Below are 17539 nucleotides of genomic sequence, written 5' to 3' on the forward strand. Positions count from 1 at the left end.
GCCGGGGACAAACTGCAACCAAGGTACATGCCCTTAGCGGGAACTGAACCCGGGTCTCTCCGGACCGCAGGCGGACGCTCTAACCGCTGAGCCAAACCGGCCAGGGCTCAACAGCATTCTTATACACCAATGATGAACTCACAGAAAGAGAAACTAAAAAAAAAAATCCCATTTATCATTGTGGCAAAAAAAAATTAAGATACCTAGGAATAAACTTAACCAAAGAAATAAAGGACCTATTCACAGAAAACGACAGGTCATTGAAAAAAGAAATAGAGGGAAATATAAAAAGGTGGAAGCACATACTTTGTTCATGGATTGGAAGAATTAACATCATTAAAAAGTCCATTCTACCGCCCTGGCCAGTTTGGCTCAGCGGTTAGAGCGTCGGCCTGGGGTCCAGAGAGACCCGGGTTCGGTTCCCACTAAGGGCACATACCTCGGTTGCAGTTTGTCCCCGACCCTGGTTGGTCGTGCGGGTGGCAGCTACTCGATGTGTTCCTTTCACGTCGATGTTTCTCTCTCTCTCTGTTCCTCTCTCTCCCTCCCACTCTACCTGAACAAAAAATGGAAAAATGTCCTCGGGTGAGGATTAAAAAAATAAATAAGCCCTGGCCGATTTGGCTCAGCGGTTAGAGCGTCGGCCTGCGGTCCTGAGAGACCCGGGTTCGGTTCCTGCTAAGGGCATGTACCTCGGTTGCAGTTTGTCCCCGGCCCTGGTTGGTCGTGCGGGTGGCAGCCACTCGATGTATCCCTTTCACATCGATGTTTCTCTCTCTTCCTCTCTCCCCCTCCCACTCTACCTGAACAAAAAATAGAAAAATGTCCTCAGGTGAGGATAAAAATAAATAAATAAATAAAATAAATAAATAAAAATAAATAAATAAATAAATAAATAAAAATAAAAAAATAAAAAGTCCATACTACCCAATGCAATCTATAGATTCAATGCAATCCCCATCAAAATATCAACAACATACTTCACAGAACTAGAATAAATACTTCAAAAGTTCATATGAAACCAAAAAAGACGTTGAATAGCCACAGCAATCTTGAAAAAGACGAACGAAGTAGGAGGGATCACATTACCAGATTTCAGGTTATACTACAAAGCCACTGTAATCAAAACAGCCTGGTACTGGCACAAGAACAGGCAGATAGAATAGAGAACCCAGAAATGGACCCAAGGCAATATGCTCAATTAATATTTGACAAAGATGGCAAGAGCATACAGTGGAGTAAAGACAGCCTCTTTAATAAATGGTGTTGGGAAAATTGGACAGCTATATGCAAAAAAATGAAACTAGACCATCAACTTACACCATACACAGAATAAACTCAAAATGGACAAAAGACTTAAATGTGACTCATGAATCCATAAAAATCCTAGAAGAAAATGTAGGCAACAAAATTTCAGACATCATACACAGCAGATACATCACCTAAGGCAACAGAAACAAAGGAGAAAATGAACACGTGGGACTACATCAAACTCAAAAGCTTCTGCACAGCAAAAGATACAATCATCACAATGGAAAGGCAACCCATTGAATGGGAGAGCATAATTGCCAATAATATATCAGATAAGGGGTTAATTTTCAATATATATATATATAGAGTGCTCATACAACTCAACAAAAGGAAGACAAAGAACCCAATTAAAAAATGGGCAGAGGAACTAAATAGACACCTCTTTAAACAGGACATATAATTGGCCAAGAGATATATTAAGAAATGCTCAACATCACTAATCATCAGAGAGATACAGATTAAAACGACTATGAAGTATCACCTCACACCTGCCAGAATGGCCGCCATCAACAAATCATCAAACAACAAGTGTTGGCGAGGGTGCGGAGAAAAGGGGACTCTAGTACACTGCTGGTGGGAATGCAGACTGGTGCAGCCACTGTGGAAAACAATATGGTGTTACCTCAAAAAATTAAAAATGGAACTGCCATTTGACCCAATGATCCCACTTCTAGGAATATACCCTAAGAAGCCTGAAACACCAATCAGAAAGAATATATGTACCCCCCTGTTTGTAGCAGCACTATTTACAATAGCTAAGATCTAGAAACAGCCCAAATGTCCATCGTTAGACGAATGGATAAAAAAGCAGTGGTACATATACACAATGGAGTACTATGCAGCTGTAAGAAAGAAAGATCTCTTATCCTTTGAGATGACATGGAGGGACCTGGAAAGTATTATCCTAAGGGAAACAAGCCAAGCAGAAAAAGACAAATACCACATGATCTCACTTATTTGTGGAATGTAATGAACATAACAGTCTGAGTAATGGGGTAGTCCCAGAGACGTGGAAGTGGGGTACAGACTGACAATCCCCAGAAGAGGGGGGTGTGGGGGAGAGATAAACCACAGAACTTATATGCATGTATGCATGAACAGTGGACATGGACAACAAAGCTGGGGATAGGGCGAGGAGGGATGGGGGGGAATCAGTGGGGGGAAAAGGAGAAACATCTGTAACAAAATTAAATTAATTAATTTAAATAAATAAATAAAAGAAGGGACAGCTAGCTATACAAGGAAGATGGAAAGAAGCAGGGCCCTGGGCAAATGGAATAGCATCTACAAAGTCCCAGAGGCAGCTGTGAGCTTGCTGTGGTGAGCAAGGCAGAATGTCAGGGGAGAGGGTTGGAGAAGTAGAGGCAGGCAGAGCAATAAGAGCCTTATAAAACAGTGTAAAGAGTTTATAGGCTTTGGAAAACAGTTGAAGAACTATAAACAGGAGAGTACTTGATCTAATTATTTCTTTAAGATGAATCCATTTTTAAAGAAGTAAATCCAACAGCTGTGAGGTTAACTGATTGGAGGGAAAAGAATGGAATTATTGCAACCCAGGCCCAAGACGAAGATGGCCTCCAGTAAGGTGCATGTAGTGGAGAGAGAGAGTATATTCACTAATCCAAGTTAATAATTAACCCAAACTGAACTCAGGATTTGGTTGTGGGAGCCCAGACTGAACAACAGGATCCTTTAATGAGATCAATGCACTCTAGGAAAATTCTTCAACCCCTTGAGGACAAAAATGACCTAGGAGTCCTTCATGTTATGAATGAATCACTTGGTCATATGTACTGAGCACCTATCATATGACAAGCTCTGAAAATAGGTTCAAGAAGATAAAGGCTAATATGGTTCTTGATCTTAGGAAACTTACAGAATGTCTGTTGGGGAAGAGGTTATATAAGTAAACATTCATATTTCATTGTGCGATTATAAAAAAAGATAATTACAATGATATGGAAAATTGTTCAGTTGCTGGGAAAACCTGATAAAAAGGGTTTAACCAAGCCTGGGAGGGAGGAGTTGATGAGAGAAATTGCAGAGCCCTGAAAAGTGTTCAGGAGTTAGCTAGGTTGAAAGAAGTCTGGAGAAGCCTTTCTGGCAGAAAGAATGGCAAAAGAGAGGACACATAGATAGAGGCATTTCCTGAGGCTGGAGAAGAAAGAGGAGGAGATCCAGCAGAGCCACTTACAGGCTTTGTTGGGAATCTATTAATTAACATGTACTTCAACCCCAACAGCTCCTCCTGTCTCCATCACTTAGAATCCTAGGCTTGAAAGTGGGGATGAAAAATGGGTTCTTCTGAAAGTAATCTTCCAGGGTACTCTGATCATAATTTTTTTTTTTAATTGGTGGTTTGTTTGTTTTTTAAAGTTTTTTTCCCCTTTTCCTTTATTGATTTTTTTAGAGAGAGAGGAAGCGAGAGGGAGAGAGAGAGAAACATCAATGAGAGAGAACATTGATCGGCCACCTCCTGCATGTCCCCCACTGAGGACTGGGCCCACAACCTGGGCATGTGTTCTGGCTGGGAATCGAACCGGGGACCTCTTGGTGCATGGGTAGATGCTCAACCACTGAGCCACACTGGCTGGACTGATCTTAAATTCTTAACTGTGAAGGTCATTATGGGTAGTCAAGCTCCAGGTTTGTAACTTCTTTAGTAAAAGGTTTCTCTTTGCCTTAAGCAAGCCCTGTCCATTGTTCTTGTGCAGCTAGGTTATCTCATTTTTGGAATTCCTGAGTAATCCTCTGACCCCTAGGAGGCATAACTACCTCAACAGAGCACATGATCTTGGTAACCATCCTGTAATCCCAACCCTACCTTGCTTCCTCCCATCTTCATTTAATCTTCCATATGTTTCCTTCTTAATTCCAAATTCATGAAAGAATGCAAACTGTCTTTCTAGGAAGCATTTTTTTTTTTTCTCAGTCTGCTGAGATCTTGCTTCCAGTTGTCCTATGTTTGGCTCAAATAAAATTTTATAAAAATACAGGTTTGGGCCTGGACCTTGTGGTTCAGTGGGTTGACATCCTCCCATGAGCTGAGAAGTCCCGGTTGGATTCCCAGTCAGGGCACATGCCCAGGTTGCAGGCTCCATCCCCAGTGTGGAGCACGCAAGAGGCAGCCCATCGATGGATCCATCAGTGTTTCTCTGTCATCAATGTTTCTATCTCTCTCCCCTTCTCCTTTCCTATCTAAAAAAAAAAAAAAAAAAAGAATAAAAATATATTAAAAACACACACACACACACACACACAGGTTTGGACTGTCTTACAGAGCAATTGGAAGCACTGTCATCACACTTCCATTCCAGGCACCAAAATATTTCCATTTAAATATATTTAAGAAAGGTAACACAATGAAGTGCAGAATCAAGACAGTCTTGTTCAAGTTCAATACCCAGCATCCAACAAATTATCTGGCACTTAGCTACATTTGTAAATCACTTGTTATTTCAAGAAACAGGTGTATTTCAAAACATGTATTCCTTAAAAATGATGTCATGGATAATTTCCCCAAGTTAGGGATCGGTATTTCTCTCTCTGCTTAGTCCCGTGGGCCCCTGAACCTCCTTCGGAGGTATGTGGGGAAGCCCGGCCACAGGGAGGCAAACCCCCGCCCTCAGGGGCGTGCTCAGCCAAGGTATTGGTGGCGGAACCCCTAGGAGGCGGAACTTCGGCCGCGCGGTGCTACAGTCCTGCGGACCATCTGGAGTGAAGCACCCACCCGTCCGGAAGGAGTTGATGTGAGCTGGGACCTCGGCAGCCATAGCGCTTTGCTATTCGGTTTTGGAGGGTGTAGGGCCGACGTCAGTTAAGGATTTGCGTTCTCCCGAATCGCAGGTGAGTGACGGCCTCTTCTCCAGGGAGAACCGGCGGGCGGCAGCTGTGGGTCCCGAGGAAGGCCCACTTGTTGGGCCTGGGCCAACCCAGGGTCCCTTCCTGTGGCGGGGCGAGGAAGGGACGCCTGTTTTTCGCCCGGAATAAGGCGGCGCGAGGCAGGTTCCTTTTCTGTTGTTGGGAGCCGCTGTGGTGGTCTTCTGGGAAGGACACCGCTGCTGTCAAACGGTGTGTCATTTCCAGAAAGAACCAGATGACTCTAAACTGTAGGCAAGCCCTTCTCGGCCTCAGTTTCCCCACCTGGTAAGGTGAAGGCGGCGGGAATCTTTGACAGCTCAAGAGGCTGTGACGCTGCGTGTTGTTTTCAGGTCTACCAGTTAGTGTAGGGGCAAACTGAGCTTTACTAGTAATAGTTAACGTCTTGCCATAGCCCAAGTCTCATTTGAGAGGAAAAAGGTACACTACTGGGGGAAACTAATGATTTATAAATTGTTCCAAGATTTTACGAGATAGAAATTTATTTGGCAGCAGCGAAAACTGACATCTTCGGTCAAAAGAACCAAACTCATCAGAAATTTAAGGTATTAGATTCATGGGGCAAAATGAGGTTAAGAAATCCTTTTATCTGGAAAAATTAAACCTAATATTATTGGCATGTTTTAAAATCAAGGTCTGTATTACCATTTCTCACTCTGAAAAATGTTCTCTGTTCAGTGTTAAGTACCAGTTAGGAGCAAGTCACACTGAAGCAAATGAAAGAAAAGTAGAGGAACATTTATTGACTACTACGTGAAAGGTGCTAACTATGCGCACAGCAATCCACTAAAGAAGGAAGTAGTATAATTTCTATTTTACAGATGAGGAATAAAGGAAGATTTACAATTTGACAATGATTAGTGGTGCTGATGTATCAAAGCAGCTGTATATGTAATATTGTTTTAGTGGATTTGCATTCAATACCAAAATATTTTGAACTTTAAAAACTTTGAGTTTGCAGAAAATGAAGGTGTTACCTTTATTTTAGAAATGTTAGAGAAGTGTTTTCAATAATTATGAAGATTAGCAGCTTAAATAAGGTACATTTTAACCTTCCTTTCCTTGCATTTCAAGCAAGAATTAAGACAAAAGATTAGGCTATTAGAAATAAAATTCAGCCCTGGCTGGTTTGGCTCGTGGTTCGAGTGTCAGCGCGTGGATCAGAGAGTCTGAGGTTCGGTTCCCACTAGGTGCATGTACCTTGGTTGCAGTTTGTCCCCTGCCAGTTGGGGTCCTGTGGGTGGCAACTAGTCGAAGTGTCTCTTGTGGCTGTTTCTCTCTCTCTCTTCCCCCTCTCTCCCTCCCGCTCTAGCTGAAGATAAATGCAGAAATGTCCTTGGGTGAGGATAAAAAAAAAAAAAAAAAAAGAAATAAAAATCACTGCCACATCATTTGAAGCTTACAAATCAGAATTCTATAGTAATGATTCATTATTTTTCGACGTTCTTCTTAAAGCACACTTGGCTGAAATTTATTTAAATTATTTCTCTGTAAAACATTATTAAGCAAATCATTTTTTAAATCCTCACCCGAGGATATTTTTTCCATTCATTTTTCAGATAGAATGGGAGGGAAGCAAGGAGAGAGAGAGAGAGAGAGACAGAGAGAAACATCTGATGTGAGAGAAACACATCGATTGGTTGCCTCCCGAACAACCCCAACTGGGGCTAGGGATAGAACCTGCAACTGAGGTATGTGTCCTTGACTGGGAATTGAACCCGCGACTCTTCAGTCTGCAGGCCAATGTTCTAACTGCTGAGCCAAACCAGCTAAGCAAATCATTTTAAAATCACAGTGTTGAAAAATTTCTCTTCTTTGTGTGTAGCTTTTAGCACAGTTTCAATTGAGTATTGAAATTTAAGAATTGAATTGCCATTGCTTATGTCAATTTTCTTTCTTTCTTTTTTTTAGTCCTCACTGGAGGATATTTTTCCATTAATGTCCAGATAGAATGGAAGGAAGGGAGGGAGGGAGAGAGAGAGAGAAAAAAACTTCAATGTGTGAGAGACACATTGATTGGTTGCCTCCCTCACGACCCTGGGAATCAAACCTGTAATCCATGTACATGCCCTTGACCGAGAATCAAATCCAAGACCTCTCGGTCCACAGGCCTATGCTCTAAGCGCTTAGCCAAACCGACCAGGGCAAGTTTCACTTTCTTAATTCAGTATAGGCAAGTTCAGTAGTCAGACTCACAATTTTTTCATAACATAGCGGTTTCCTCCCTTTTTGCACTCTTAAAAAAATCCTACTATTTATATTTGCTACAGATTTAACCTTCTTATTTATTTATTTATTTATTTATTTATTTATTGTAAGATTTAACTTTCTTTTAATCAAGTGTCACTTTTCCCTAGAGGAAACTTGAGTTGTGTACTTTTTGTTGATCATATGAACCAAAAGGTTTTGTTCCAATATTTTTTTGTTTTTGTTTTTTTTCTTTTTGCATTTATCTTCAGATAGACCAGAAGGGAGAGAGGGAGGAAGAGAGAGAGAGAAACATCACTGTGAGAGAGATACATCAAGTGGTTGCCACCCACACGACAAACCGCAACTGAGGTACATGCCCTTAGCGGGAAATGAACCTGGGACTCTCTGGTCCACGGGCCGATGCTCTAACCGCTGAGCCAAATTGGCCAGGGCTGTTCCATTATTGTGATTGCTATGCATTCAGTCCTAAAATGTTTTCTTGAGTCTTTTATTTGTATCACTTTCAAAACTTTAAAGTCTATAGAAAGACAATCTAACAATATTAGGGGAGAATATTTATAAAGCAGCATTGTCTTGAAACATTGTACGTTGTTACTGTCCATGCTTAGTAATGCCCAGGGCCTTGCTGAAATTCTCCAAAAATGTGGTCAAGAAGAGTTTTAGGCCTCCTTTATATTGCTAGTATTTAAATTCCAGATATATATATATATATATATATATATATATATATATTTCCTAAATTAGCATACGGACAGTATACTCATCTTATGGATTTTGTACATTTCTTTATCACCCCCCCCTTCCATCACCATCTCCCCCCCACCTGTACATGTTTTAATCATAAATCTGACACAAGTAGAAAATTATTATTCTCTTCTTTTTTGGGGGGTAACCGAACCCAGGACTCTCTGGTTCACAGGCTGACGCTCCAGCCACTGAGCCAAACTGGCCAGGGCTTAATCTCTTCTAGTGAAACTTTTTTTTGCCTCGAGTTGAAGGAAAATAGTCTAGAGCCTTTTCTGGTGACAGTCAATGACAGTGTTGTTAATATTTAAAGTAAAATCAGGCCCTGGCTGGTTTGGCTTAGCGGTTAGAGCGTCGGCCTATGGATCAGAGAGTCTCGGGTTTGGTTCCCGTTAGGGGCATGTACCTCAGTTGCAGTTTGTCCCTGGCCCCAGTTGTGGTCACGTGGGTGGCAACCACTCGATGTGTCTCTCACATCAACGTTTCTCTTTCTTCCTCTCTCCCTCCCACTCTATCTGAAGATAAATGCAAAAATGTCCTCGGGTGAGGATTTAAAAAAAAAATCAGAATATCATTAAAAACATTTTCATATTAAAAGTTGTTAATATATTTTAAAATTTTTCTTTTTTTTTATCCTCACCCGAGGACACATTTTTTCATTTTTTGTTCAGGTAGAGTGGGAGGGGGAGAGAGGAACAGAGGGAGAGAGAAACATCGATGTGAAAGGAACACATCGAATGGCTGCCACCTGCACGACCGACCAGGGCCGTGGACAAACTGCAACCGAGGTATGCGCCCTTAGCGGGACCCGAACCTGGGTCTCTCAGGACCACAGGCCAATGCTCTAACCGCTGAGCCAAACCGGCCAGGGCTAAAATTTTTCTTTTTTAAATCCTCACCCGAGAATATATCTTTTTTTCCTTTTTTTTTTTTTTTGTTGTTGTTCAGGTAGAGTGGGAGGGAGAGAGAGGAACAGAGAGAGAGAGAAACATCGATGTGAAAGGGACACATCGAGTGGCTGCCACCTGCACGAATGACCAGAGCCGGGGACAAACTGCAACCGAGGTACATGCCCTTAGCGGGAACCGAACCCGGGTCTCTCAGGACCGCAGGCTGACGCTCTAACCGCTGAGCCAAACCGGCCAGGGCCCGAGAATATTTTTACATTTATCTTCAGACAGAGTGGGAGGGAGGGTGAGAGAGAGGGGAGAGAGAGAGAGAGGAGAGAGAAAGAGCAACATTGATGTGAGAGAGACACATTGGTTGGTTGCCACCTGCATGACCCAACCAGGGCTGGGGACCAACTGCAACCTAGATACGTGTCCTTGGCCGGAATCGAATCTGGGATTCTTTGGTCCACGGGCTGACGTTCTAACCACTGAGCCAAACCGGCCAGGGCATAAAATTTATTTTTTTAAATCCTCACCTGAGGATATTTTTCCATTTATTTTTGGATAGAGTGGGAGGGAAGGGGAGAGAGAGAGAAACACCAATGTGAGAGAGACATTGTTGCCTCCCTCATGACCCCGACCTGTGCTGGGGACCGAACGGCAACCAAGGTGTGTGCCCTTGACCAGAATCGAACCTGAGACTCTTTGGTTGGCGGACCGACGCTCTAACTGCTGAGCCAAACTGGTCAGGGCTTAAAGATTTCTTTAAAAATTGATTTTAGAGCCTGGCCGGTGTGGCTCAGTGGTTGAGCATTGACTCATGCACCAAGAGGTCGCTGGTTCAATTCCTGGTCAGGGCACATGCCCAGGTTGTGGGCCAAATCCCCATTGGAGGGCTTGTAGGAGGCAGCCAATCGATGTTCTCTCTCATTAATGTTTCTCTCTCTCTCTCTCTCTCTCCTTTCTTCTCTCTCTAAAATCAATAAAGAAAAAAATTATTTTAGAGAGAGAAAGAGAAATTTCAATTTTTGTTGTTCCACTTATTTATGCATTTACTGGTTGATTCTTGTATGTTCTGTGACTGGGGTTTGAACCCCAAATCTTGGCATTTCAGGACAATGCTCTAACCAACTGATCTACCCTTCCAGGGCCTAAACATTAATGTTGAAGATAATTTGAAAATTGACATTTAAAGTTTTGTGCATTAAATTTTAATTACTTTAGTCTGAATGAGTTAATACTATCTTTTATAGTATTCAAGGTGTTTTGGGGTACATATTTAATTGTTCTTACAAATGTATGAGGCAGATGGTATTCCCATTATATGTAGGAGGAAACTGGATCTCAGAACGATTGACTTTCCCAGAATGAAATAATAGTATTTCAAAAGATGCATGTTAAATCCATATTTTTTAAATTCTAGGACAGGTCTCTATCCACTTCACCACAGCTCCACCTCCTTTACTTCCTAAAGTTATTAATGTATTGATTGTATAATCCTACTCCAATGTCATATTTACCTCTTTAGACTATCATTGCTTTTATTTTCTCTCAGCAGTACTTTCTGGAATATTTATATCTTGTTGTACTTTGTGTATTTTTTTCCTTAAAGTTCATACCAAAATGGTTCTGCCTAATGACTTATATAAATTTGTTGCAAATATTAAAAGGCCATGTAAATTTATAAATTTTTACTTTAATTTTTTGTACTAGTTTTATTGAGATAGCTCATATATCATAAATTTCACCCTTGTAAGTACAGTTCACTGTTTTTAGTATATTCACAATGTTGTGCAACCGTCACCACTGTCTAATTCCAGAACATTTCATCACCCCATAAAGAAACCTAGTACCCATTAGCAGTCACTCCTAGTTTCCCTTTCCCCTCCTGTGTGACAAACACTATTTTACTTATTCTAAGGATTTGCCTGTTCTGGACATTTCATATAAATGGAATCATCTATATAAGTTTAATGGAACAAGGCTTTAAGGTTTTTTCCCCCTAAGAAATTATTGTTAATCTGAGAGGTTCTATTCTTTTGCACTGATTTTCATGTTACGTGAGTAGATCACTTTTCTAATCTGCATTGGGCCTTTTCCTGTTTGGTGTTCATGCAATAAATAAATCTGCTGATGTGTATATGTTTCCTTGTTCTTGACCTTTGCTCTTCACATGTCTCAATAGGGTGTGCATGGGGTTGTGTAATCTGTTCTCAGGGCTCAGGTATCTGTTTATGACTAAGTAACTTTTATTCTTAGTTGGGCATTTTTAACCTCTACTTTAAAATGACTAATGACTCCTAGTTTGTTTTAAGGTTCTTAGAAACCATGAGTTTATAGAAGTATAAATATCTCATTATCTTCTAAAGCAGAAGATATATTATTAAATTATTTCTCTTGGGCCTTGGCCGGTTTTGCTCAGTGGTTAGAGTGTCAGCCTGTGGACCAAAGAGTCTCGGGTTCAATTCTCATTCAAGAGCATGTACTTGGGTTGCAGGTTTGATCCCTAGCCCCAGTTGGCATATTGGAAGGATATTCTAATCAACTGAGCTACCTATCCAGAGCCTCTCTTGAATTCTTGAACCCCACATTCTCCTCTGTTTTGCTGGCACAGTTATGGCCCACCTTTCACTTCTGTCACCCTTTTACTACATCTATGCCTGCTTTTCTCCCAGTTCTATATTTTGAGAACCCTACCGCTGATTCCCATCCCCATGCACCACCTGCCTTTGTACCTTTATCCACTCAGCCTGAACTGATCAGATCACTTTAGTCTCTCTTACTAGTACTCTCAATTTCCTGTCCCCCTTGTCTTTTTTTTAGTTCCTGTTCTGGAAGTCTGTAATCCCCCTTCACTCCATGTTCTCTAAAGTTAAGCATTGCTGGAGAGTGAGGGAGGGGAGATTGGAAATCAGTGCCGATTGGTATTGCTGTGAATGTTTTTCAACCCCAGCTGAGCATTTGGCTCCTTTTAACAATCTTAACTTGGTCTTTTCTGCACAGTAGCTATTTTAACCCTCACTCTACATCTCAGAATTTCTTTATACCCCTTCTTCACTTTTGGAGTAAAATTTCTGCTACTTCCACTATACATTCCTGGCCCACCTTTCTCGTAATCTTGGAGGAAGAGATGTGCTCTCAGCCCAGTCTCCTCTTGAAACTTTGCCCCTTTTGGGTAACTACTTCTTTCTCTTTCTCTCATCTCTAACCTCTCCCTTTTCACTAGCTCCTTCCATTCAGTTTATACTCAAGCCTCAGCCTTCCTTAAGAAGATCTCATTTCTCTCATTTTATTTCTAACTTTTTGAAAGGGGAATCTCTCCCTACTGCCTCCACCTATTAACCTCCTGCCCCATTCACTTCTCAATAAAAGCAACTAGGTATTAAATACTTACTTTGTGCGTTGTATCTCATTTGATCTTTACAACATCCTGGGAGATTTTGCAGAATAAAACTTGTTACTCATTCTCGGTCACAGTTAATGAATTGTGGAGATAGGCTCTGCTGTACTTTTAAGTACTGGCCATAGGCTCTCCTGTACTACCGTGCCACTGAAGACTGCTCATGATCTCAATTGTCTCCTCGTCCCCAAATACAGCTGTGACATTTCTGCAGCTGTATATGATGGGGCTAACTTCTTTCTTTTCCAGCTTTGCCACTGTTTGCTCTAGTTTTACCCTTTACCTTTCTGGGGTTCCATTGGTTCTTCCACCCCTATCTGTCTCTTAAAGACCATCTCAAGTGATGACTCATTTCTTCCATGGCATTTGGCTGGTGCTTGAGACAGGAGGACTTTAGGCAGAGATGGTGGGAGAATATTCTGATGTTGGGAAGGACAATGGATAGAGGTTTTAAGGTGGTAAAATACAGGTCACCATCGGTGAATGGCAAGCAGTTTACTTTGACCCAGGGAAAGCTACACATAGGGAAGTAATAAGTGTTAAGCTTGGAAAGGTAGCTACCTTTCTAAGAAGGTAGATAGTGGGAGTTCTGGAATAATAGACTAGGAGTTTGATTGAATCATTTTTCAGCTTACAAACCTCCAGTGGCTCTCCATTCACATGTATGGGGTAGTCATATAATTTCACACCTAAGTCAGGACCCTTTTAAGAGTGAAAGGAAGCACTATTAATAATTATACTGAGGAAACTGCTGAGACTGTCCCCAGTAAACTGGGAATAGTCACCCTGACTGTGTAGCAAATCAAGTTCAAGATGCATTTTTTTTATAAAAAAATTTTTTTTTCTTTGTTGATTTTTAGAGAGAGAAAAGGAAGAGGGAGAGAGAGATAGAAACATTGATAAGAGAGAACATTGATTGGTCGCCTGCTGCATGATGCCCTGGGAATTTGGCTCAAAACCTGGGCATGTGCCCTGACTGTGAATCAAACTGGTGACCTCTTGGTGCATGGGTTGATACTCAATCACTGAGCCACACTGGCTGGGCTCAAGAAGACATTTTATTTTTGTTTGTTTTTAATTAAAAAAACTTCGTAAGTTATATAAATGTCTGTATAATGGCTGGGCTGTATTATTTATTTTTATTATTTTATTTTTATGCTCTATGATCATTAATTCCTAGTGGCTTTAGTATGGGCAGTATTGCCCGGTTGGTGTGTCATAGTGGTTGAGTGTCAACCTATGCACCAAGAGGTCACTGGTTCAATTCCTGCTCAGTGCATATTCCCAGGCTGCGGGCTTGATCCCCAGTAGGGGACATGTAAGAGGCAGCCAATCAATATTGATGCTTCTCTCTCATCGATGTTTCTTTTTTTTAAATTTTTTCTTGTTAGAGAGAGAGGAAGGGAGAAGGTGAGAGAGATAGAAACATCAACATCGATTGGCCACTTCGTGCATGCCCCCCACTGGGGATTTGGCTCATAGCCTGGGCATGTGCCGTGACTGGGAATCGAACTGGCGACCTCTTGGTGTATGGGTCGATGCTCAACCACTGAGCCACACTGGCTGGCTAGACATTTTTTTTAGACATTTATATAACTTATGAAGTGATCACCCTGGTAAATCTGTGATTCTCTTTGAAAAACATATATCATACCTAAAAAAAGATAAGCCACTTGTATATATTTTCTCTGACTACAAGTTTCAATTTCTACATGACCTAGAATGATAATAGTAGAAGAAGGTGTAATTTTCAACTTGAGTAAAACAAGAACTAAAGAACTAAGATACTAGATTTTTGTGTATATATATGTTGCTGTTGTAGATCTCATTCTTATGATTCTGGCGCATGAAACTTCATAATTTGCTAGTTACTGTCTTAATCAGGAATCAACTGGTTGTAAGAAAATTCTGCTCATGCTTGTTCAAGTAAGAGTGAGAGGCTATTGCCAGGATCCAAGGAATCTCCTAGTAAATACTGCTAGGCCTCATACAGACTGGAGGTAGACTGATTCTTTTCTCTGTCTCCTACTCTCAAGACAGTGTGGTCTCTTAATATCTTATCCTCTAGGATTTCTGAGTTTGGTGGGCCCATCTCTGTCAAACTTGCCAGCCCACTGGACTGAGAGGTGGTTAAAGAAAGCAATTTTATGTTGTCATGTTTTGTCTAAAGAATGTCAAAGATAGCACAGCCCTTCAGACATTCTGGATTTGGCACAAATTTTGGGCCTGGGTTATTTTGTTCATCTCTAGAAATTATACTAATCTGAAAGTATAAATATGTTATTTTAAAATATATTTTTAGCCCAGCCGGTGTGGCATAGTGGTTGAGCATCGACCCATGCACCAAGAGGTTGCCAGTTTGATTCCCAGTCAGGGCACATGCCCGTGTTGTGGGCCAAATCCCCGGTGTGGGGCATGCAGGAGGCAGCCAGTTGATGTTCTCTCTCATCGATGTTTTTATCTCTCCCTCTTTTTCTAAAATCAATAAATAAAATATAGTTTTATTGATATTTTTTAGAGAGATAGGAAGGGATAGAGAGATAGAAACATCGATGTGAGAGAAACATAGATTGGCTTCCTTCTGTAAGCCCCCTACTAGGGATCGAGCCCACAACCCAGCGTGTGTCCTGACCGGGAATCAAACTGAGACCATGGGATGATGACGCTCAATCCACTGAGCCACGCTGGCCGGGCTGAAAGTATATTTTTATATATAGTATGTGATCTTCCCTTTCTCAAGAGGCTTCTTTTCTCTTAATTTCCATATTAGCACTTTATTTTACCAAGCACTTGTCAATTAAATGCTAAGTTGAACTATACACTGCATTTTCTACTGTGATTTAAAGTTTATGGTTTTTTTTGTTTTGTTTTGTATTGTTTTTGTAGTAAGGAAAGATTTGTTGATTGAGAAAGCCTAGCTTGAGAAGATCTAGATTTTGTTTTAATATTCAGTAGTATGATTAAAATTGAAAAATGCAAAATGATAAACCCAGAAATTTACCACCTGGTACCAACTGCTTCAAAAAACCAAAAGAAATAGAAAAAGGGTTTTTACTCCATTAAGTATATTAAATTAGACTTTGAAATTTATTTTATTATCATAAATTTTCTTCTCCCTGCTCTTCCTGCCCCATCTCCATCATTTTGATAAATATTCCATTGGTCATATATACTATAATTAATTTAATTTGAACATAGATTATTTCCAAAATGTTTCTTATATAACACTTTGATGCACATCTTTATATATAAAGTTTTTCCATATTTAGTACTGTTTTTAAAAAAATATATGTATTTATTTATTTTATTTTATTTTTTTATCTTCACCCGAGGACATTTTTTGCACTTATCTTCAGATAGAGCAGGGCGTGGCGGGGAGAGAGAGAGAGAAACATTGATATGAGAGAGGCACATCAGCTGGTTGCCATCCACACGACACCAACCGGGACAGGGACAAACTGCAACTGAGGTATGTGCCCTTAGCGGGAACTGAACCTGGGACTCTGGTCCACAGGCTGACGCTCTAACCACTGAGCCAAACTGGCCAGGGCTGATTTTATTTTTTAGAGAGAAAGGAAGGGAGAAGGAGAGAGGAAAACATCAATGGACTGCCTCCTGCATGCTCCCTACGGAGGATTAAGCCTGTGATCCTGGAATGTACCCTGACTGGGAATCGAACTGGCAACCTCTGGGTGCATGGGACGATGCTCAACCAACTGAGCCACACTAGACAGGGCTAGGACAATTTCTGAAAGTAGAACTCTTAGGTCAAATGGTATCAACAGATTTATTATTGCCAAATTGCTTTTGAGAAATATCTTTAGAAATTTATACTGCCACTAAAAGAAATGTATACTGCCACTAACAATGCCTCTTTTCCTATACCTTTTCTAGTCCTGGCTTTTATAATTCTTTTTCATGTTGATTTTTTTTTTCTTTTTTTTTTTTTATCCTCACCTGAGGACATTTTTTCATATTTTATTCAGATAGAGTGGGAGGAAGGGAGAGAGAGAGAAAAACATCGACGTGAAAGAGACACATCTAGTGGTTGCCACCTGCACAACCCAACCAGGGCCGGGGACAAACTGCAACCAAGGTACGTGCCCTTAGTGGGAACCGAACCTAGGTCTCTCTGGACCACAGGCCGACTCTCTAACCACTGAGAAAAACTGGCCAGGGCTTATTATTTTTTTCTTTATGTTAGTTACTTTGATGGGCAAAACATGGTTCCTACTTGGTATTTTAATGGCATTTTGTGTTTTTTTAATAAATTAATTAATTTTTGTTACAGATGTTTTTGCTTCCCCCACACACACCCTCCTCCCTAACCCATCCCCCACCCCCACCCCACAAGCATTGTTGTCTATGCCCATTGGTTACGCATACATGCATACAAGTTCTCATTTTGTTTTTTATGCATCAGTATAGATCAGGTTGGACCAGCCTGGATGAGTGTTTTATTCTTTATAGTAAGGTTGTTGTAGGGTTATTTACTTAGAGTTGATTAATGTTGTTGGTGTTTAATGTATATTGGCATTTAATGTTAACTACTAAATTCAAAATCCTTTTTTTCCCAGACCCTGTAACATTTGGATATGTCCTTCATATTTGACTGGATTTACAGTGGTTTCAGCAGTGTGCTACAGTTTTTAGGTAATGTTGGCCCTTTATTCTTTCTCTCTTTTTTTTTTTTTTAATTTTTTTTCTTTATTGATTTTAGAGACAGAGGGAGAGAGAAATAATAACATCCATGAGAAACAACATCGATTGGCCGCCTTGGCCCTTTATTCTCTATTGTTATCTATTTAAGCTCACTTATGTAAAAGTGCTTATTTGTCTCTAGAGCTTCTTTATATATACCCAGTAGTTACTAATGTGGGCTTTGAAACTGTACTAACATGTTTAATGATGGATTGTACCTCTTATAAATTATGTAATCTTGGTGAAGATGAGAAGCAACAGCAGCTTTCATTCATTGTTGGTGGTAATGTAAAATGGTACAGCCATTTTGGAAGACCATTTGGTGGTTTTTTACAAAACTAAACATAGTCTTAGCATACAATCCAGCAATTATAATAAAATATGATTTTTTGGAGAAAGAGGA

The 17539-nt window shown here is 40.6% G+C and overlaps 1 protein-coding gene across 2 annotated transcripts in view; it reads left to right on the forward strand.

Annotated features, from left to right (window-relative positions):
* Nucleotides 1-5048: 5048 nt before the first annotated feature.
* SAR1B (secretion associated Ras related GTPase 1B) overlaps nt 5049-17539 on the forward strand; it is a 38693-nt gene continuing 26202 nt past the window's right edge. For both annotated transcript variants that reach the window (XM_036240429.1, XM_036240430.1), the window contains exons 1-2: nt 5049-5157; nt 17013-17088. In XM_036240429.1, the coding sequence (XP_036096322.1) occupies nt 17031-17088 (58 nt within the window). In that variant the 5' untranslated portion in view covers nt 5049-5157; nt 17013-17030. The remainder of the gene's footprint in view (nt 5158-17012; nt 17089-17539) is intronic.

The sequence above is a fragment of the Molossus molossus genome, unplaced genomic scaffold, assembly GCF_014108415.1.
Source record: "Molossus molossus isolate mMolMol1 unplaced genomic scaffold, mMolMol1.p scaffold_m16_p_4, whole genome shotgun sequence".
NCBI lineage: Eukaryota > Metazoa > Chordata > Mammalia > Chiroptera > Molossidae > Molossus > Molossus molossus.